The sequence below is a fragment of the Drosophila santomea genome, chromosome 2L (genome assembly GCF_016746245.2).
Source record: "Drosophila santomea strain STO CAGO 1482 chromosome 2L, Prin_Dsan_1.1, whole genome shotgun sequence".
NCBI classification, from domain to species: Eukaryota; Metazoa; Arthropoda; class Insecta; order Diptera; family Drosophilidae; genus Drosophila; species Drosophila santomea.
In genome coordinates this window covers 3,297,034-3,319,548 of record NC_053016.2, presented here as the reverse complement: position 1 = coordinate 3,319,548, position 22,515 = coordinate 3,297,034, and the positions used below count along the sequence as shown (strand labels likewise).

Below are 22,515 nucleotides of genomic sequence, written 5' to 3'. Positions count from 1 at the left end.
GCGTTCCATAATTAGAAACTAACGATTATGGACATAAAAACTATTTCCTCCGTAGGAGGTCTACACGAGCTTATTCCCTATTCTCGCTGATTGGCGGAAAGACGTAATCATCACTCAGACTGTTGATGTCCACGTAGGTGGTCTTGGGACTGAGCACCTTGTACAGGGCGTCGAAGGTGGGTCGTTCCTCGGGCTCCTCCAGCCAGCACTGCAGCATGATGGTGTACACCTGCGGGGTGCAGATCTCCGGTCGCTCGAGTCGGTTGCCCGCCATCAGGAATGGGATCAGCTCGCTGTTGCTGATCGTCGGATATGGCGAGGCGCCCAAGGTGCCGATCTCCCAGAGCACCACGCCATAGGCCCAGATATCGCTCTTGCTAGAATAGACATTCTCGCGAATCGCCTCAATGGACAGCCAGCGAAGTGGGAGCTACGCGAAGATATAAACCAAGTAAGTCTTGAACTATTTAGCTTAAGCTCTTACGTAATGCATATACTTGGAATACTGCAACTAACTTACCTTTCGCGTCCTTGTGTTCGTGTAAATTCCGTGCCTGGAAAGGCCGAAATCTGAAATTTTAAGCGTCTTATTGCTGTCAATAAGCACATTGCGTGCAGCCAAATCGCTTGAAAAGGGAAGAGAAATTAAAGTCATTTCACAGAGTAGCTGTCAGTACATCATACCGGTGCGTTATTTCCTGCTCTTCCAGGAAACGCATCCCGTTGGCAATTTGCAGGGCGAAATTATGCAGTTCCTTGTTGTCCAATATATACTCGAATGCCTCTTCGTCCTCGACAATGGTGTAAGTGGCTGAAATTACACGCTTATTCACTGACTCTACCAAACTAGTTATATACAGTGCTTCCAGCTTACTTTCGGCAAAGGAAGGATGTGGCTGCCGGTTGCCATTCATATGTCCATTGGAGTTTTCTTGTGGCATATCTATGGTCTGGCTGGAAGCCTTCAATTCGATGTAGTTCACGCTTTGTGATTTGGGGGAGGACATGCTATTGGTCCTGTTGGTAATCGGTCTGCAGGATGTGTAATTGGCATTTCTCTTCCTCAGTTTGCTGGCCTCCTGACGCACAGTTCTCAAATAGCTTAACTGAATGCAAATCATAGTCAGCATTCAGTATTTGTTATGAATTATGAGTAATGAATAAGTATGAGTTCTCCCTTAATTACCAGGTTTCCTTTGTTTACGTACTCCATTATCATCAAGTATGGCGGCTTAATGGTGCAGCAGCCCAGAAAGGAGACCACATTGTGGTGGGTGCCCACGCCCTTGAGCATCTCGATCTCGGCCAGATACTCGGCTACTTCATCCGACTTGGGATTGGCTAAAGAGAAAAGTTTAGCCTCTTTATTCGGTCAATTAAGCTTTCGAGTATGGCTCACGTTTCAGTTGCTTCACTGCCACGATGGAGGTGCCCCGCATCCGGCGCAAGTTGATGGCCGTAGCTTCGTGCACCTGGCCAAAGGCTCCCTCGCCCAACATCCGTCCAATCTGGATGGCCGAGTGGGGAACCTCGAAAATATCCGCCAATCCCAGGACCTGCGACTTCTGGATGAATAGTTGTGGTTAGGATACAGATTTTGTAGACCTTCAAATGACTTACCTCCACATACTTGTCCACGTAATTGACATTGTCCTCCATCCTGAAACGAATAAGTGCATCTCGTAACAGCTACTTGAGGCATCTTCTGCTTTCAATACTTACTCTATGGCGGAGGTGGCAAAGGTCTGGATGTAGATCTGCTCCTGCTTGCGCAGCTTGGCCGTTGTCCTGGCTCTTCGGCGGCGAAGGAGCAGCATTATCAGGCCAGCAATGATAATGGCAATCAGCATGGCGCTCATCACAACGATGGAGTTGCTCTGGACAGAAAACAATTGGGAATATTCGAACCGTATACAGACATATAATCCTGGCTTACCACACTATCACCTTCAGTTAGCAGAACGGGGTTCGCAGGCACTTTTCATATGAAAAATAGACATTTTTGCTACAGCAGATTACCTTTAGGAGTGAGACTGACTCACCTGGCACCTTGGTAACACTGCGTGGTCCCTCGCAGCCCGAAGGATCGATGATGACGGCCTGCAGGCTGAGGGAAGCCTTCTCCTTGAGCTGCGTGCCCAGTCCCAGCTTCATGACACCATCGAATCCCTTGGGAGTTGCCCGAAAGTTCAGTTCGCTGAGTTTGTAAACGCGAGTCATCAGATGCTTCAAAACGCCACCCCAGGGAAGCGAGGGATTTGTCTCCTCATTGATTCTGTAATTTGTATGTTAGTCGCTTAATTAAAGCTATAATTTACACCCTCTGTGGTCTCTGTGGTTAGAAGCACATTTCTGAGGCGACAAAATGTCTGCGGCAGGAATTTCCTGCAGTTGTAACTTGATTAAATTACATCGAAGCTCAAGAATGCTCGAAATGCCTGGCATTTCTATTGATGTCAAACAAAAGTGATTTGGGGTTGCAGTTTGCAGAAAAACTACTTTGAAATCATGAGCAACTTAACATTTAATTGTTGGCCTGCAGCAGAAGATGTTATTTCATTTAACACAGTAATTTCAGTTACCCGTGTTAATTGGCATTATGATGGCTCCATTATGGGGCTCTCCTCACTAAAAATCCCACCCGCTGCGAGTACTCACTTCAACTGCATCTTATATGTCCTCAATGTCTCGTGCAGATGCGAGTCCTGTTCCTTGCGCAACAGCTCGCTGGCCAGGATTGAGATATTGATGCTGATGGTCTCGTTACTAAGCATTTTGGCCACGGCCAGGACCTTTGGCGGTGTAGGTGCCAGTTGGCAGGAGCATTTGCCCTCCAAGCACTCTGTTGCGATTACGTATAGAAGTTATTACAAGAGAGGGGCATACATAGATCCCTAAAGGAACTCACGTGGAATGTAGACGCGGGCAGATCTCCTGACCATCGCGTTGGAGGTCTCCACAATGACCTGGTACTGGCAGCCAAACATGTAGTTGCAGTCCACGGACTCCACGTTCATGTTGGGATTTACTGGCAGGTTAACGACGTGGGATTCGGGCGCCACATTCTTCTGTTTGATTCCGTACTCGCTGCACGGCGCATCCGGACAACGACTGTTGTTCACCGCGCTTACAAGGACATTATACGAAGTACCTAAGGATTAGGAAGATTTACTTCGGTTTCTGGCAGTATTTGGTACCCGTATTTAAGTAGCTTTTGGAACTTTCAGACTAGTCACCAAATAGAAGTAGCATTAAGGGCGTACACTCACCTTCTGGCAAATTATCCTGCCATCGCACCTGCAGACGTGGAATTTTCTCCATGTAGAGCGTCACATTGGTGCTCAGCTCTGTGATTTCTCCATCTGGTTTTTGCTAAAAAAAAAAAGTGTAGAAATTGCAAAAATAGTAGTTTCAATAAAACAGTCATTTCAGCTATTAACCAAATAAAACCCGGTCTGGAATAAGTCTTTTGTAATAACTTGTATATAGTCATTACAAGATATTCTTTGACATGTCACCTTTGAGACGCTTTTGTGTGTACTCACGTGTGGACGCATTCTGGTCAAGGGCTCCATGGCAACTGGTTCCGGCAAACCCGTAGCATACCGATGCGAATCCATCTGCTCAGACTCCTTTTGCGAGGTCTGGACCAGTGATATCATTGTGGGACTGGTGACGTTCTCCCTGGAATCTTGGCCAAAGGAATTGTGTGCTAGTAGCAGCAGGAAAATCAGCACAATCCTATTCGGAATGTTGGTCGAATGATGCATTCTGATGGCCAAATTTCCACATAATTAACGGCGTTCACTGCAACAGAAAGGGATATTTTGTACTTGTTTTTTAATGATCTGCGTGTGTTTTCCTTAAACAAGTTTCTTAATATAAATGATTATAGGTTAACCAAAGCATTCGTGGTATATGCGCTTCATTTTCCCTCTAATTAATCGATTTGTGATGACACACGCGAAGTGGAGAACACAGTCAGACAGGACGATCCATTTGGCGTTTACTTTTTTCGCACAACGCGTCCTTTGTCCTGTTTTCCTCCTGTGAACTCCGAAATGCGCACACAAATTAGGTTACCTAATACCTCTGTAAACAGGGAAAAAAAGCGAGCAGGTGGGGCGTTGAAGCTAAGCAAATGGATCCAAATTAGGGTGGTATAATTGTTTTGGTGGAATTAACTTTTCAAAAGGGCAACTACTTCTTGAAAATTGCGTTATAATTACACCCACAAAGAGAAGCCAAAACTAATTTCACAGAGTCTCTCCCAGCCAAATATTTGCGCATGTAACTGCTTTTTGTTCTAAGCAAAAAATAGAAGCTCTAAAGTAAGAATAATGCTTAAAATAGTCGACTGCACTCAAAAGGGGTTGTTTACTAAACAGCAAAAAGCGATACCTTTTCAGATGATTGCACGTTAACGGAGCAAGTGCACCCACTGTCTTATCAATTACTTTGGCATTTTGCCCATAAACAGCGATGTGTAAACCTCTTTTCGCTGGACAAGTGGCATTTACGGGACCGGTCAACTGTAAAATCGATTTCCTCGATTTTATTAATTTCCCAATTACAGAAAAATTCTGTAAAAATGTAAGGTGCTTACGACTACCCCAACATATGGTAAAGTTAAAGTACATTCTAAAAATCGTAGGGTTCTTTGCAGTAATTTTTCCATGTTGCACAGTGTCATCTAATCGATGTGTATATATAGAATATTCAACTGTGGTATTCATCAATTACAGGGAGTAATGTTGATACAACTTAACTATAGTTGGATCCCATCCCTGACATATTTGTGAATTATTTTCCTCTTCGTTTCTACAATCAAAAATATAACGAATCGTATCAGTCCACTGCTTTCGCTGATATCATCGGTGGACAATCGCAATCGTGGTGATTTAGCAGGTTCTTTTTATTTATGCCTCGTCTTAACATGAAAAAGCAACGACCTCTTCCAAGATAAATTGGATTTGAGAGGTTATTTGGGGAAAAGTGGATTAAAACGAGTTCACTTCAACTCGCAGCCACTCACAAAAAGGAATGCCTTTATCATAATGAGAACTTATGAACTTGCAATAAGTAGTACATTAAGCTTGAGCTCACTGAGAACTCGGTCTAATTTCCAGGATAAGCTCTTTAGTTGAAAAGGATGTTTGTATAAAGAATTTTTTTTGGTCATGTAGCTGAAACACGCTTATTAATTTCCAAAGATTTTCATAGCACTTGCACTTGTCCCACTCATCCGACGCTGCAGGGGACTATGTGGAGTGCTGATGAATAAAAACGCCAACAAGTCTGTTGACAGGTGACTAGTGTGAGTGTCATAAATCAAGCCCTGTCTGCCCAGCTACTTTATTGGGTGCTCCTCCCGTGGCTTCTGTTTCCTGCCGGTGCTTTGTTTTGGTTTAATGCCCTCCCAGCCCAGAGAAAAACACACTCAGCATATACTATCTGAACTTTATTCAGCGTGGAATTAGTCATACATGGAACGACCCTTGGTCTCCTCCAGGCAGACCACCACATAGAAGAGGCAAACGACGCTGACGACGCCGCAGAACCACATGGTGGCCGCCAGACCCAGGTGGAACATCATCAGCGGGAAGGTCTTCAGCGAGGCGAAGGCGAAGAAACTGAGGCAGCCCAGGCAGAAGCTGGTGGCCACCGCCCGGATCTTCTGCGGCAGGATCTCCACCAAAACCACCATTGTCACCGAGATGACGCCCACGTTGGCAATGAAGATGATGAAGGCCATCAGGGTGACGGGCAGCCAGGCGGAGAAGGCCGATAGGTCCGTCTTCTCCTCCTCCGCATAGAAGGCGTACAGTCCAAAGGCGGAGGTTCCAATGCCACTGCCGGCACAGGACACAATCAGCAGGATCTTGCGTCCATAGCGATCCACCAAGTATATGCTGGCCAGAGTGCCCAGGATCTGCACAGCGCCAATGATAATGGTGTTCGTATTTGGATCCAGCTGCGTGTGCACGGCATCAAAGATGTTGGACATGTAGTTGTTGAAGGCGAAGGTGCCGGTGAAGATGTTCGCTATCATCAGAACCAATCCCGTGGCCAGGGCTTTCAAGGATCGCTTCGTGACTGCAAGGATGTGGATCTTAGTATGCTTTCGTTGTGTATTCGGAATACCTCTTACGGAAATCGGACATGGAGAGACCATTGTCGTCAGAGTCCTTATTCTGCTGCTGGATGGCCAGCCGCATCTCGTCCAACTCCTTCTGATAGGCCCGCTCCGCCTCCTTGGAGACATTGGGTCCATCGCACCGGCGATAGAACCGCAGTGACTTCTCGGCCTCCTCCTCGCGTTTCCATCGGATTAACTGCTGCGGTGGCTCTGGGTATCGGGTGGCCAGGAACACGTACAGCAGGGGCAGCCCCACAACGGCACAGGGTATCACGTGGTATGCGATGTGCGAGGACACCACAAAGCCCACCATTATTCCCGTGTTCATGGTGAGCGTGAAAAAGGAGCACAGGCGACCGCGAATGCTAGCGGGTTTTGAGAAAAAATCTATTATAAGCCAATTAATTCCACAAGAATGGAAAGGTGCTCAGAAAAAATTTTTTTATCGGTTTTCAAAACAAAAGACAAGCTTATGTGAAGCTGGTATGCGAAAATAATATTTTATTTGCCATTTTTGCATGTCAATGTCAACAATGAAAAAAGCAGAAAAATACGGAAAGCTCTAATTTGATCATACGTACAACAAAGCCAGCTTTTTATTTTCCAAGGACAATGGAAATTCATACAAGTGGCTTATAGAAAATTCCGCGCACGACAGAGTTTGCTGCGCTGCATGAACAATGGCTTTGGTATAATAGTAAAAAATATCAGAATTCAATTTTCTGTCCTGGCAACAGATATCTGGATATCTTTTACTTCCTTCTTTTCATGTCACTTATTGCACGTATATGAAATATTTTTAATATTATTAATACTCACCTGTTGTCGGCGATTTCGCCAATGAAGATGGGTAAAACGACGAACATGCCGCCGCCTGTTAGACCGGCAGCCACCCTTGCCACATAGAGCCACTCGATGCTCTGGGCGAAGTAGAACAGAAACCAAATGCACTTGGGTATGCAAGTGAAAACCACATGAGCTGCTAGTTACCAACGAAAAAGTTAATGAAAACTCACCGTGTGCGGCACTGCGAGGGCGTAGATTGAAACTTTGCGGCCAAAGCGGTTCATCAGATAGGAATATGAAAAGTTGCCGCTAATGCCACCGATGCTAATGACTGCTCCCAGCCAGGAGGCCTCGTTCACGTCGATGGAGAAGGTGAGTGGTGTCTCCTGCGGGGAGAGCAGCTTGGGCAGCATGGGCGACAGCCAACCCAGGGCGATGCCATGACAGAAGGTTATCAGGGTGGCTACATTCAGAACAGAACATTCAGATCAGCACATGACATCATCATCATCATCATCAACTCTCGAGGGCGAATGGAAAGCTCAAGTGCCTCATTTGCATAGGCACTCGAGTGAAATTGGAAACTTAATTTTCACCCGTCAACTTTGTGTCAACTTTGGGAACTCTTGGTTGCCATGGCATCCGCGAATCGCACTTATGAAAAGTTTTTTGTGTCCACAAAATGACATGGATATGGATTCAAAATTTTCCACTTCCCAGTTGAGCTGTAAATCCCTCTTATCTTCATTAACATACCACTCAAGGAAACCAGCAGTTGGCGGCGATACTGCCACTGAAAGATGCCCGATTTGAATATGTTGAGCAGCATTTTGGCGAGAGTCCTTGGGATTTAATTAAATTATCCTATGACTTGTAACGTCTACGGCTAAATCCTTGAATCTCGTCTATCACAGTTGGAAATCCTCGGTGTAAAGAGGGTCCTAGGTTTTTTTCAGGCACATGCGTGTAAACTTTGTGCTTAAATGTCCTTTTTCCATGCTCTGTGTCCTTGAGGGTTCCGCCTTGACTTCAACCGTGTAGCTTTACGACAGAAATGGCTTGTGAAATGGGCGGCGGAGCCCCCTTTATACCGTATTCATATCTAAATCTGTGGGTAAACATCTACTATTTCATCTAAGAAACAGCCAACGATTACGCAGTTTGGGAGTCCACATTCAGCTGCAGATTACGAGATCCGTCATACCGCTAGTCTGGATGGGTGGTGGCCCGCTGCCCAGAGCTGTTGCTCCGTAATACTCGGCACACATCAGTAAATCTTCCGGATTCGCTTGGCGTCTGTTTGACCTCTGTTTACGACTTTTGCCCAACGGAAACATGTTGATTCGCTTCAGTTGTGACGATTCAGTTGTAGTTATGTTCGTTGGATTCTGCAGCTGATTCCCTGACCTACACGCATCTATCTACTTGCACTTCAAACACCATTTGCGCGTTCAAATAGCAAAACACGCGCGCTTTTAAGGCGTCACTCAACGAACAATGGAGTAACACTATTATGATAAGCAAACACGTCGGGGTGACACTGTTATTATATGCAAACACACACGTGGCAACACTTTTCTGCCGCAAACGCGACCAATTCGAGTAGGTAATTTCAAAACAATTCGAAATGACTTTTTTTACAATGGGAGAACAGATATGAGTGTTGATTGAATCATAACATGAACATTGTTGCTTCAATTGCAGAGGATTTAATAAAACTTTTACAAAAGTACTAACGAAAATGTTTGAGCATGTACTAGAATGCCATGCAGATAAATAAACAAATATGTAATTTCAAATGGCCCCCTGAAATGGAAAATACATATTGAAAGAAGACATATTACAGTTCCATGACTTTTGGAAATAAAGACCACAATAACACTCTGCACTTTGTATAGATAAGAATCGATTGACTGGTTTCATTTTATTGCCCCGATGATTTAGTATGGACTTTGATTTGTCAACAACCCCTGATTATGCCTGCTTTCCTCCAGTGTTCACTTACCAGAGCTATTGTTCAGTTAACACTGTGTGCAGCCCAAGAAGGGTATTTGAATAAATTCGATTCCATTATCGACATGGTCCTTTAAGCTGTGCCTCAATAGGTTTTTAATATCACGTCCACTTTGGTCGAATGACCAGCACTTTTATCCATTTGGGGCTTCAACTGTTTCCACATTTCAGCCATGACGCATTCAAACCATTTTGGGGCGGTAAACCCGGTCCAGATAATGCGTTGTGGGAGAAATGGAAGGCTTTAAAACTGGCTGTTTCACATAGCGCGATAACTGCACAAAACATGCCAATCAATGGGAGAAAGGTACTTGGGCTGAGAACGTATGTACATGAATGCATACATATGTACGTAGAATTTTCAGATATTGTTAGCCTTAAATAAAGCGTGCTGATATCAGCCGTATCAGCCTTTCAACGTGAGGTAGGTGCCCTGATTTCGATTCTGTCTAACCACCTGACTTTTAAAGCCCGCCAGAGGTGAGAACGGCCAGACCAAGTCGTGGGATACTCATAAATTAAATGCCCTGTATTTTAATCAATTGATAAGTTTCCACTGCCACTGAGTGCCAGCCACTGCCAACATATCACACTTACTATTTACTAGTTTTCTTACGAGAAAGGCAAAATCTGTCTTTATAAAAAAAACATATGTCCATGTTCTTGACAGGATCGGGGATTCAATACTTTTGTCTTCCATATGCTGCAAAATGGCAAATATACAACTGTCAAGGGGAACGACTTTAAGCCCTTATCTCTACTGCTGTTTTTTCCACCTGAGACTGGGGGCCCCCATTTGATAGGAGTATTGTGTAGAAACTCGCTGCTCTTGGGTGTTTGGGCTCGGTTCGAATTTTGGTCGCGTCATTGCGCGGTTTTTTTTTGTTTTTATTTTTGGTTTCTAATCGTTATCGCCCACTCGATTTATTGATAAGTTCAATTTGTATTCCATTTCACGGCAACTTGAACAATTTGTTTTGGTTTGCCGGTTTTTTGGTTTCGATGGGAAAAAGTGCACACAGCTTTCAGCGGCCGCAAGCCAAAAAACTAAAAATTTGCTCGTTGCCGAGGCGAAAGTGTGCATATATGACAATATAAGCGCTTTTCAAAAATATTGTCTTAGATATGAGGTTCATAAAGCAATGTACAACTAATTTGGGGTTTCGTTTGCTATTTCTGTGCAGACTTTGGCAGATAAGCCAGCAAACAACCTTAAGTGCCCGAAAGTGGACTTTAAACCAGGGATGAATGTGCGCTGGCCAAAAAACTGGTGATGTCCAGATATAAATGTGTCCATAAAACACAAGTTGGAAATTCCCCCTAATTGCCAATGTACGAGTATATCAGCAATACGCTAGGTTCCAAATTGGTTTCCTAATTGGATTAAGGACTTAAAAAATGCATTAATTTCTCAGAGTTGCAATGATTTAAATTCATATTCATATTCGTTCAGAAGTCCCTTTGTAATGATAGCAATTGGTTGTAATACTCGTACATCTGATTTGGCTTTTAGTCAGCGTAATAAGTATTAAAACATTCAGCAGTAAAATGGGCGCTCTAGTGCCAAAGTTTTTGTGAGTTTCATCGTCCCTGGAACTGTTTGCAATACGCGGGAGCCTTTTAAAGCTTTCAATGTCTGGTTCCAATGGCAACTACTCGCAAAATAATTGATGAGATACTGGGACGAGTGGGGCGTTATATACTCGTACAAGCATTGTGCTGTGTTTGTGAGATAGTACGCGAAATACACACGAAGTGAAAACAATTTGACAATAACAAAAAATCAGAGGGAAAACTTGGCTATGACGCTAGCAAACATCTGTGTGAATTGCGATTTATCAGGTCGGAGTTATTTTGGAAAACACTTTGATTTCTTTTCAACATATGGGCATATGCTTGGCAAATCGAAGAACTAAGAGATTCCAATGTAAGCTGACGGTTAGATTTTAGGTAGGACTTTAAGTAGCAACATAATTGTGGTTGGAATATTAATTAAATATTTTAAACTTTCATATATTTATGCCATTGTTTCTGCAAAACAATTGCCTGTTTAGACAGCTTTGCTTTTCAGTTGAAAATTGTTTGTCCTTTTTAGACTTACAACTTTGATTATGCTTACAATAAAATGGCTTTTTAATCTCGGATATTAAAATGAATTTCGGCTTAAAAGGCTTCGGTGACTTAATTTGTTTTTTGCGTACATAAACTTTGTTTAAGCTTTGATGGAATAAGTAACAAAGGCACTCAATAGTTTTATGCACCTGAAACATCATTCCCCAGAGGCCAAAACATCCGAGCCAGTCTCAAAAGTTAAAATAAGGGGATCAAGGAATTTAGGGGATTAAATCCAGCTAATTGTTCAATTCCAAGCAATGGGCCCAGAAATGTCGCTGTTTGGTCTTTGACTGCCATTATTTATCAATTGGTGCGCGTGTTTAAGTAGATTAAATGGGGCTACTTAATCATGTGCTGGGTATATAGCGTATATATGTATATATATTGATACTGTACTTGTGTTGTTGCCTCCACCTTTGTTGACCATGCTCTCAATAATAAATAACATGCTTTTAAGCTGTAATAAAACGCCGGGGTGAGAGAACACAGAGCAGTGTGATAATTTTTAGTTCAATAATTAGTGGAGTAACTGCCCTGACAAAATACATAATATATAGCGCCTATATATGTATGTACATATACACACGCACAATCACAAATGCTGGGCGAAAATGGCGACACTTTGCTTATCACTTAAAGTGGCCGCTACCGCGCCGAAAAAAAAAAAAAACAAAAAAAGAATTGCAAGCCCAAAATCGAAATCGAAAATAACCATGGCACAATCTAATAAAAATTGAAACACCCCACACGCCCCCTTCAGCGACCATGGCAAATCGATGGGGTAAGTGCCACACGAGAAGAGCAATTTTGGTGTACCCAAAGGGGGCGTGGCATGTGTGGCAATTACCTGGGTGAGAAATCATCGCCCCATCTAGATTGATAGGAGTCAACTGGAATATCAATTACGCAGTTTGCGCCGCAATTGAAGCGATCATCAATAACCGAACGATAAAAGTAATGCACCGAACATGAGAAATTACTGGAGGGGGAGTTCCGAGAAATTCCTTGTGCTTGTACGCCACCCAAAAACCAAAAAAAAAAAAAAAAAACCAAAAGCGAGGGTTTCTTCGCTATCTAATCAAGAACATTGAAGGCTCAAGCCCAGAAACCGCGACTCCATCAAGTGGGATTCTTCTATGTGGAACTCACCATTTGCGGTTTACTCTTCGCTCGAGTCTCCTCCAGATTGTTGACTTTTCAGCTGATGGCCTCGCAGGCAATAATTTAAGGTTTTCACGTTTTTTGTTTACGTCCAACACTTTTTGGACTCTTTGCTTGCCTTATACACTGGGCCAGTAAACATTCACTCGTCGAATTTGTATAATTTTTGGGCGAAATAAAAGAAACAAACACTGGGTGCTTTTCAAAGGGGGCGGGAAATGGATAGCCCAACACTCGGCACTTATGCGGGATATTTGCAAAATAATTATATTTCCGTTCATATACACGTATATTCCACAAACAACTTCCACGTTTTGTTTACTTTTGTATATTTATTTTTAATCTTGTTTGATTTCCATTATTAATGATTTCCGTGATTTTTTCACCATTTCACCATTTTATCATTCAACGGGCACTTTCATTGATGCTTATGATATGCATATTAATTTGTTGCATTTCCGTTTCCGCAGGATAACGAACTTACTCTGCATGCACGTGCACTAATAATATTATGATTTAATATTAACTCCTTCCTTCCTCCCTTTCACATTACCTATTAGCCAGGCATGATTTAATCTACCTATTAGTCAGGCATGATTTAATCACAAATCATAATCAATTTCGAACTCTCACTGCTTTGATTTACGCGCGAAAAACTTTTTTTCAGACGATTAAACAATTTATTAACTCTACCGGTACGCGGTAAAAATTACGTATCCGCCACGGAGTCCGGGACAAGTTGAAGCAACAAGCGGTTTTGGCCGAATGATAACAATTGCCGACTGCCAACCTTTGCTTTTGCATTTAGTGCGAGCTTTTACGCAAAAGCTCCACTGTACGCATTGTTTTCTTTGGTTGCCGGATGCGTGTGAATGGTACAGTCTGCGCTCGATAAATAGGCAATAGTGGTTCTCAAGGAACAGGGTGCAATCTACTCAATATTAATAAGCAAATGGTTTTATTTTTCAGTTATAAATTGTACATTACTCTGATTCTTTAGGAGGAGCAACTGCTGAGCTGATATTCTTGAGTATTCTTAAGTTCTACCCCAAAACTCTGCATATTTAGCCCACATTTTAAGATATAAATCTACGAACTTAAGAGTTATGCGATTGCATCTCCCGGAAATTTTAAATTACCTAACAACCGTATTAAGTTAAGTATTCCTGCAAGTAAATACAGAATGGAAATTTAAATTTTCCCGCCACTGCGAGTAGATAAAAAATCAAGTATGGCAACGCTGTAAATTGGTGGTGGGTTTTGGTGCAACGACAAATGTGCTAACGCATTTTTGAATGTTTGAGTTAAGTTGCCAGATGGCAGACAAAGAAAAACGTTTTATTTCAAATTCTGAGGTTGCTAAAGAAATAACCCCAATCAAATATAACAGCATTTGAGTGATATTTCCGAACGAAATATATATGCAATTTTCAGTTTAAACGTTTTGACTGGCATTTGCCAGCTGAGCAGTGCCATAGTCATAAAAAAAAAAACTGGTTTGACTGGTTTTTCGTCGTTCTTTGTTTGACTGCGAGCTGTAATTGCACACTGGCGGGCAGGAAAACAAAGGAGTTGGCATGGAAAAACCTCCCCGCATCCCCGCAGAAGTTCTTCAAAAAGAGCAGGGAAAACACTAGTGAGAATGAAAACAACCCCGCCGAAGAGAATCGTAAACAAAAACTGAACAAAAACAGAGGCGTCGTTCTGCAGGGGAGATTTTTGGCTTTCAATGGCAAGACAGCTGATTGCGACGACTCTCTGGCGCTCTCGCTCGTTATCTGTGTGCCGCTCCCTGGGAGAACTAATCAGCGCGGTTCATAATTTCAACTTTCCTGAATTCATTTTCATTCCGTGCCATGCCAACGGCCGCAAAAGATCGCGCTGTTCTTCGGTTCTACGCCAGATATAGAAGTCTATATATGTAATTACGCGCGGTAATACTCCGCTGTGTGTGTGTGTGCGAGTGTGCGGGTGTGTGAAGTGTGTGTAAAGTGTGTGAGCTGCACTTGGCTTATCAATTGCATTGGCACAGTGATAATCGCTCGGCATCGAACTGAATATTTTTGTGGTTTGGTGGCTCTAGCCTTTGGCCCCATCACCCCCCCTCCCGCAGCCCACGCCCCTGGCCCTGATAAGCCGCAGAAAGCCTCAGAACCTGATATACTTTTTTTTTAGTTGGGAACTACGTACTAAACACTTAGTTAGGCCGTTCAGAGCAACAACAATGCGGTTATAGCTATAACCCATCGCGAAAAACGTGGAAATGACAGAGGGCCCAATAAGTTGACGGCTAGGCCAACACACACACACTCATACACTCGCATATAAATCAGCTGCTTTCTGGGGGACAACGCAAGAAAATAGGGCCTAGTGCGATTAAAAGTGCGTCTCAGTGGCTCAAAACAAAGGCCAAAGAGAGCGGCGTGCTAAATATACGTAAATACACACGATTTGCATCATAAAGAAGAAGCTCGAGTGCATTTGACGAGCGCTACACAACAGAACCAAAACAAGGGGCATATCGACTTATAGAGAGTGGAGAGCAATAATTAAAATGTTATATTAACAAAAGTTCCAATAGAAAGGAGTTTAGGTAGAGTAATTACTCATAAGGTATCTTAGAAAAGAATAAAATAAAACAAGTTACAAGTAGTAGTTATAGTATATATAGTAGAACCTATACAAAAGATGGCACAAGTGCTCAAAGGCTGGACCGCATTTGCTGTAGCGCAATAATCTGGTGTCCTCTTTCCTCCCCCGCAGCGCTCGTCTGTGGCTCCTCATTCTGGCTCTACGTGTGGCAATAACAACAAACATTGTTTATGCCAGGGGCGCAGAGAGGGGGTTTTTGGGGGCAAGCCACAGACTGTTATTTGTTATATGTATGTATGTGCTTAGTATGCCAGCATGTCTTCATATACCGGAATACAGAACTTGGGAATTCAACTTCAACCCCCTTGCATTTGCTTTGGAGCCCGCCCCTGTTCGATGCTCTCTCGTTCTACACGTGAGACCATGTGTTCGTGCGCTATTCTTGTTTCGGGGCATGGTCTGATTAGCAACAGGCGACGACCAGCAGTTCTCACCCGTTCGACTTTTGATTAAATGGGTTGTCTGCCGGTCGCCCAGAGCCACTCCCCCCTTGAATAGTCGCCCCCCTTCCCGACGCCCTTGGCGTGAGCTGGAAAGCGAATGAACCCACGCACACACACAGGCATGAAAAGAGCGAAATTCAAATTCAAATGAGCCACAGGCACGCACACACTCAAACGCCGCGAAATACAAAATATTATTTATTCTAATTGTTTGACGCGCCTCAAAATTAACGCAACCAAAAAACAGGCCTACGACGAAGCAAACAGAAAGCGCAAATTAAATGGAGACCGCGAGCTAAAGCCACAGTGAGAAATAAAAGTGAAACCCAAAAAGCGGTTAAGGTTAAACAGCCGAAGGATCAAAAGTGCTAGACAACATATAGAATATAAAAATCTAGAAAACTAGAAATCACGAAATGTCCAGTTGGAGTTTGGCCAGTGCCGTGTCGCCAAATGTCACCGGTGGCGATGTCATCCGGTTGAACAACCTGAAGTCCAGCTCGGAAACGCATCTGCCATCTCGTGGCTCTGGAACGCCTGGAGGTTCTGGAGCACTACCTCGTCCCACGACGCCCGTGCCCTCCAAGAAACTGCCATCCAAACGACCGCCACACTTGACCCTCAACATAAGGGCCAAGTCCCACGATGCTCCGCTGGCCGAGACGGAAAACACGGTGCTCTCGACCAGTGAGTCCATCTATGGAACTCCGATGGGCGCCACACCCGTTTCGTCACCAGCCAACCAAAGTCAACGCAGTCAGGCGAGCCAGCATAGTGACGAGAGTCGCCACAGCAGCAGCACCCCCACCAGCGGCGGTTCCATATTCCCCCATGAACAGTACAAAACCATCAAGAAGATCAACATCGGCTTCGAGAACATACGCTACACTACCAAATTCGGAGTCTTCCAGAGGGGTAAGTGGCTGTATTAGGAGGTGCTTCCATCATTAAATCCCAAAGTTAATCTTAAACAACAGCTAGGTTGATAGAAAGACGAACCTACCATACCATAAGATACCCTATTTACTGCACACTGTGAACATGGCTGTGTTGTAACTTAGTTCCACATAATTTTTAGTGTAAAGTATACGATATAGTATTTAGAATATCAGTATGAAAGCAATCAAAAATGTATTACTTTTAAAGTGATGAAGAATATGTATTCTATTACTTTTCGAGCTCCGATGTAAACAAAAAATATTTCAATATTTGCTTGGCAGACACTCCACAGTCTATCTGATTTTCGACACTCTGAGAAGTCGTCATCGTTTTCATATATACTAAATATTATTTCGGGTACAAAGTTTCGAGTCTTACTTGAACAAAAGCTGTCATCGGGAGAGCATTCCCCCCAGGGTCATAAAATGGTTTTTTGTTCCCAGTCACGCATTGGCGGCAATTATAATTAAGGGCTGGCTATGTGCTATATAGTATGTGTATACTAGCGTGGTAATGTCCACTAAACCCAATTAAAACCAACAAGTTCTCTGACACTCGAATGAGTCTCTTAAATAAATTGCTAAATAAATGCTTTTAATGGCAAAACCATCAAAACAAATATAGTGCCACAATTATTCAAATCGTCTGTGATATCTGATAATGTTTCGGTTCATCAATCTCGAGATAATGGCATTTAAACTGTCTCGCTATTTAGCACTTATAGTAGCTAATTTTGAGATTAGGACACTTGGGTATTATCAGCTTCTTGACGTCCGTTCATAAGATTTAACCTGATTTAAACATGGAGCAAAGTCCGCTCTGCAAGAAACAAACTGGGCAAAGAAAAGAATATCGACTGTCTTTATTGGATATATGTAACCAGCTGAGACTCTTCAATTCAGTATATTGACAAGCTGCTGATTGGGCGAATCACTGGGTTCAAAGAGCCAATAAAATGTGTACTTGCATGGTCAGGGGTAACTACTGGGGTCAGGTGTTTGTATTTAAGCAGAGTCCATGGACCTATTTTCACATCGTCGATTGTGGCGGCTTTACTAAACTATTTGTTTACAATTCGCCCATCCCACAGTTTCAATGGCGATAAGAACTGCCCTTTACATTATGAATAAATACCCTGTCGCAGCTGGTTTATACTTCTCTGAAATGACATCGGTTATCGTGAATACCATTGAGGAGATATAACATGTGACTCACGTTAGTGCACCACTGATAGATAGGCTTTCCCGAAAAGATATTTGGTTAAGTATCCCAGGTGACTCATTCAAGTATCCGATTATGGTCCTGGTGGAAATTATGACACGTGCCTTGCGCTGATTATATGCGCGATAAATCATAGGCACTCATAATGGGGGTGATTACCATGAGTTCGTGTTGGGCTAACCGAACCAGACTAATTGAGGTGGACAGCACAATGTGCTCTATCCTGGGTAATTGCAACTCACATTATAGTTAGTAAACCCAAAAAACATTGACCACGGTTAATTACCGAATTTGAAGCAAAGCATAACGCCATCCAAAGTTACTCGTGGTTCATATCTACAAACTACTTTATCGCCCAAAATAGCCATTGATAATAAAATGTACAGCGTGTATAACATACCATTATACCATTAATGTGTCTTTTATTATTCAAAGCAAATGGATAGTTCGGTACAAATGATACAAAAACTGGACGGCATGGCTATCATTACACTTGTCAGACATTTTTTTATGGCTGCGAATAAAATATTACACCATATATGCCCCAGTTAGATATGTAGTATCGTATCTGATATGACTAGAACGAAAAAACGGATATGAAAACATTTATAGCTGATTTTGCTCTCTATGAATAAAAGGCGCCAGCGTTTTAATTGAAGTCACTTAAATTCCTTCTTAGATTTTCCGTTGCTCTTCGCGTGTCTTCATTGTCTCGCTAATTAAGTGAATTTTCTCATTTTCCCTTTCTAAAAACGCTGCAGACTATTAAATATATTTACAAAAGATACCGACTAAAGCAGTCTTTGGATATGAGTCAGGTGATTTGAGATTGGAGCTTCCTATTTCAATTTAAAAATTTAAAGATTAGCACGCTTTGGATGTAATTGCTGGGGGCAGTTTTCTGACTGATACAATATGAGATCTCTGGTTGTGCGTGCTAAAAATATTTTAGGAGGCTTAAATTGATATTTTCACGCTTCCGTGAACAATTAGATACTTCTTTGATTAATTTTCTGAATAAAATAAAATCAGTTAAAATTATTAACAAAGAGTTTGGCTGCAGTAGATCTACCCTGAAACTCAACATTGTATTTAATTACCAGCGCAAATAGCAATCAGTTTGATAAGAAACAACTTTATGTGACCTTCTCGAATTCCAATTGGTAATTCGTAATCCCAATGTAATATGTTGAGTATACATTGGAAGTGGTCAAATGCAGGTGCTGCTCATAATCCCCCCTCTACCAAATGCAGTTCCAAGTATAAGGCCATAGAAACCACTGATAAGAAGGCCAACTCCAATGGGAGTGCAATAAAATCGCCTTGTTGTACACCTGTTGGCCCAGCGATGACTCCAGTCTAACATCTGGCCCACGGGCCTTAAAAAAAGACGTAAAGGCAGTTTAACGACGATTTTGGTCATAGAACTTGAGTGCGATAAGATTCGAACACGGAGCGATTGATAAGTGGACGCGTAGACCCCTGAAATCTAAATTGGACAGGAGCCATGGCTAATCGAACGATTAGCCATTTGGGCACATTCGACATTCAACAACAATGTATTTGGAACCCCTTACAAAAGGCATATTGAACTTAAATTTTATATGGCATTATTATCATCCAGCCACTGTGAATTCATGAAAGCGTGCAAAGCGAGATTAGACAGCATTGAACGGCAGTAAACGCGGGCATTGGGATTTGCTTATCACTCGGGATGTACGAGTTAATTTAATATGTGAATGTGGGGCACTATACAATGCAAACATGTACAGCAATATCACAACTAGACGCAAAGTCAATAGGACTTTATTTGCAACAAGATATATATTCACTCATTCATGTTCTTATAAAAAGCAGCCACCCTCAATATTGCCAGAAATAATCTTTTTTCCAACCTAGGGAAATCATAAACTAATCTAGAAATTCAAATGGTGGCAGTTCGAGTTTGATTTAACACTTTTAGTGAGTAACCAAATTAAGCAGAATTTCTTGAAAACTGAGGTCTTTTAATGATTAAGTAAGTTTATGGAACTGGCTTACTAATCAGCTATAAATCCGACCAATAAAAGTAGTGTGACTTCTTGCGATTAAATGATTAAAAAACACCTCTTTAATTTGTAGACTTAACGTCATCAGTTTCGCTTTAATTTTTCATTCCCTAAATTCCTGATTCTTACAGAAACTAAGGATGTGCTAATGGGACTGACAGGGTACTTCAAGTCGGGAGAACTTAGTGCCGTTATAGGACCCTCTGGAGCTGGAAAGAGTACGCTGCTCAACATTCTGTCAGGATACACGTAATATAACCCGCCTCTTAATACTTCCTTCAATCAATGCTAATCCCCTATTGCAGAACCTATGGCTTTACGGGGGATTTCCGGGTCAATGGCAATAGGCGGGATTTGAAGGCCTTCAAGCCGAACGTGGCGTTCATCCGCCAGGACACGAGTCTTCAGCCCTTTCTCTCCGTCAAGGAGGCGATGCATTTTGCGGCCAACTTGAAGATCGGCACTCACATGACACACTGCGAGAAAAGGGAGAGGGTTAGGAGCATCCTGGAGGCCATCGGGATGTACGAAAACCGGCATACGAGAACGGGGCAGCTCAGTGGAGGTCAGAAGAAGCGTCTTGCTATTGCTCTGGAACTGGTGAACAACCCACCAGTGCTGATCCTGGACGAACCTACAACGTATGTTATACTAATGAATTAGTATGAATTACAAATGAAACTCGTATACTTTTCAGTGGCTTGGATAGTTCCACCTCGAATCAGCTGATAAATCTGCTCAAGAAGCTCGCCCTCGAGGGACGCACAGTCATCTGCACAATTCATCAGCCAAGTGCCTTGACCTTTGCCATGTTCGATCATCTGTATGCCATTGGCGAGGGCAAGTGCATTTACGCCGGAGGAGCCCAAAACCTATTGCCCTTTCTGGGCGCCCTCAATCTGCAATGCCCGGAGTCCTACAATCCAGCGGATTACTGTGAGTTCAGGCTAATAAACTACGTTTGAGATGGAAAATGATTAATATTTACTTTATTAACAGTAATGGAAATAGCAACCCATGACTATGACACGGCGGATGACAACCAGCTGGAGAAGCTGGTGGCCTTGATGGACAATGGTCGCAACGAGGACTACAGACAGAGCAAGACTGCGCGAGTTGCACAACTGGCGGCCATGAAGAAAGTTGGTAAGGCATCTTTACTAGTACTGAAGTGCAATCACTAACCAATACTACTTTGTAGACCAACTTATGGCAGCGGGACTGATGACACCCGTGACAGCTCCCGTGATGTCCGCATCTGTGCCACCGCATTTCATGCAGGGCAGCACCTTCAAGCCACTCACTCCCATCAATGAGCTGTCTTCCCGCGTGTGGGACAGTCAAACGGCGGGAATCGGAAACACTGGCAGTTGCTGTAAGCCAAAGAAGAAAAACAAATCCAGGCCAGCCATTGAATTGGATCCATCGCATCTGTGCAAAAGGGAAAATATCTACGCCACTCCGTTCCACCGCCAATTGAGTATCCTGCTCCTGAGAACGTTTCTGCTAATTTGGCGGGATAGTTCGCTGACCACAATGCGCTTCGCCATTCACCTCATCACAGGCATCCTTATAGGAACTCTGTACATAGGGATCGGCAACGATGCCGCCCAGACGCTTAACATCTTCCGATACCTATTCTACACGATCATGTTCATCATGTACTGTGCGTTCTCGGGAATACTGGTGAAGTGTAAGTATGGGAAATAACTGACTAGAGTAAAGTAGTTATCATTCTATCGCCCGCAGTTCCGCTGGAGTTCCCTATTGTGTCGCGGGAGCATTTCAATCGCTGGTACTCCCTGCGAGCATATTACGTGGCCATCACCCTAGCCGACCTGCCCATCCAGATCATCTGCAGTGCCCTGTTCATAGTACCCACATATCTGATGACCCAACAGCCGCTGGAACTCTGGCGGTTCGGAATGTTCTTCCTCATTGTGTTCGTTACGGCTTTGGTCTCGCAGAGCATTGGGTTGGCGGTGGGAGCAGCACTGAGCCTCAAGCTGGGCTCCATTCTGGGACCCTTCTTCATCTGCCCGTTTCTGCAGTTCAGCGGGTTCTTTCTGATGGAGAAGGACACTCCGGTCTACCTGCGCTGGATGTTCGACATATCGTTCCTCAAGTACAGTCTGGAAGGAGCCATGATGGCCATTTTCGGATACGATCGCGAGCCATTGCCCTGCAGTGATCTTTACTGCCACCTGAGGCACCCCAAGTTCATACTCAAAAGTCTGGACATGGCCGACGGAAACTATACGGTAGCTCTCATCTTTCTGCTCAGCATTTTGGTCTTCCTGCGCATCCTGGCCTTCTACATCATGTCCTTCCGCCTCAGATTGTTCAGATGAGGCAAACCGCTTGAGGAACGAAAGGAAACCTGCCACATTCCGCCGACAGCTAAATGTTTTACTTTTATATATGTGGTTTCTATTTAAGCATTTATTCGAGAGAAACATATGTGCCAAAGATTGGAGAAGCCGATAGAGCGTAAGGAAATCGTGATATATATCAGCAACACAGGATCATAGAGCCATCACAGAAACACATATACACACACACACACTGACAAGCATACACGCACGGCGGTAACCGAGATCAATAATTGTAAATAGAACATTTTTATAGCATAGCATATAAACAAATGTATTTTTGTAACGTATTAATGAACCATTATTGACTAGTTGTTAAACTGGCCTGATTTTCAGGCGACGGCTGCGAGTATACATTTGAAAATATTATTAAAAATATTTTGCCATGAAATCCTAAGACTTCTTATTTAATTGTGTACATTTATGTCTGCCATTGATTCTTGACCTTTAATTGTTTTCCGAAACGTCTAAATTGTTTCGAGTGCTTAGCGAGTTTGTCTGCACTCAAGCTGAAAGAATTCAAGTCTGTGAAAAGAATTTACATTCAATATACTCTATATACTTATAAAGATTTGTTAATTTAAAAAAAATCGCAGAAGTATGCCACGAATTGTGATCAAACTTGA

At 43.0% G+C, this 22,515-nt stretch overlaps 3 protein-coding genes across 6 annotated transcripts; 1 reads left to right on the top strand and 2 right to left on the bottom strand.

Moving 5' to 3' along the window:
* Positions 1-55: 55 nt before the first annotated feature.
* Positions 56-13,258, bottom strand: LOC120443796 (platelet-derived growth factor receptor beta). The gene is made up of 15 exons (XM_039623126.2): positions 12,203-13,258; positions 3,546-3,807; positions 3,270-3,372; positions 2,909-3,151; positions 2,659-2,842; positions 2,043-2,275; positions 1,937-1,977; positions 1,723-1,877; positions 1,621-1,660; positions 1,400-1,565; positions 1,187-1,341; positions 875-1,106; positions 685-811; positions 521-626; positions 56-430 (listed from the first exon to the last, which is right to left on the bottom strand). Exons 2-15 carry the CDS (start codon positions 3,768-3,770, stop codon positions 71-73), a joined length of 2,370 nt encoding a protein of 789 aa, XP_039479060.1. The 5' UTR covers positions 3,771-3,807; positions 12,203-13,258; the 3' UTR covers positions 56-70.
* Positions 324-22,269, top strand: LOC120443795 (ATP-binding cassette sub-family G member 1). Of its 4 annotated transcripts, none has more exons than XM_044005690.1 (8): positions 14,014-14,135; positions 15,557-16,224; positions 19,649-19,766; positions 19,823-20,158; positions 20,215-20,453; positions 20,517-20,663; positions 20,719-21,210; positions 21,267-22,269. In XM_044005690.1, exons 2-8 carry the CDS (start codon positions 15,726-15,728, stop codon positions 21,866-21,868), a joined length of 2,433 nt encoding a protein of 810 aa, XP_043861625.1. In that variant the 5' UTR covers positions 14,014-14,135; positions 15,557-15,725; the 3' UTR covers positions 21,869-22,269. The 4 variants fall into 4 exon arrangements, with proteins under 4 accessions (XP_043861627.1, XP_043861625.1, XP_043861626.1 ...); XM_044005691.1 differs by having other exon boundaries at positions 14,014-14,148; XM_044005692.1 differs by lacking the exons at positions 14,014-14,135; positions 15,557-16,224 and adding an exon at positions 324-451.
* Positions 5,447-7,991, bottom strand: LOC120443799 (facilitated trehalose transporter Tret1). Its single transcript, XM_039623131.2, has 5 exons — positions 7,682-7,991; positions 7,156-7,388; positions 6,959-7,089; positions 6,152-6,504; positions 5,447-6,096 (listed from the first exon to the last, which is right to left on the bottom strand). Exons 1-5 carry the CDS (start codon positions 7,752-7,754, stop codon positions 5,477-5,479), a joined length of 1,410 nt encoding a protein of 469 aa, XP_039479065.1. The 5' UTR covers positions 7,755-7,991; the 3' UTR covers positions 5,447-5,476.
* Positions 22,270-22,515: the final 246 nt, after the last annotated feature.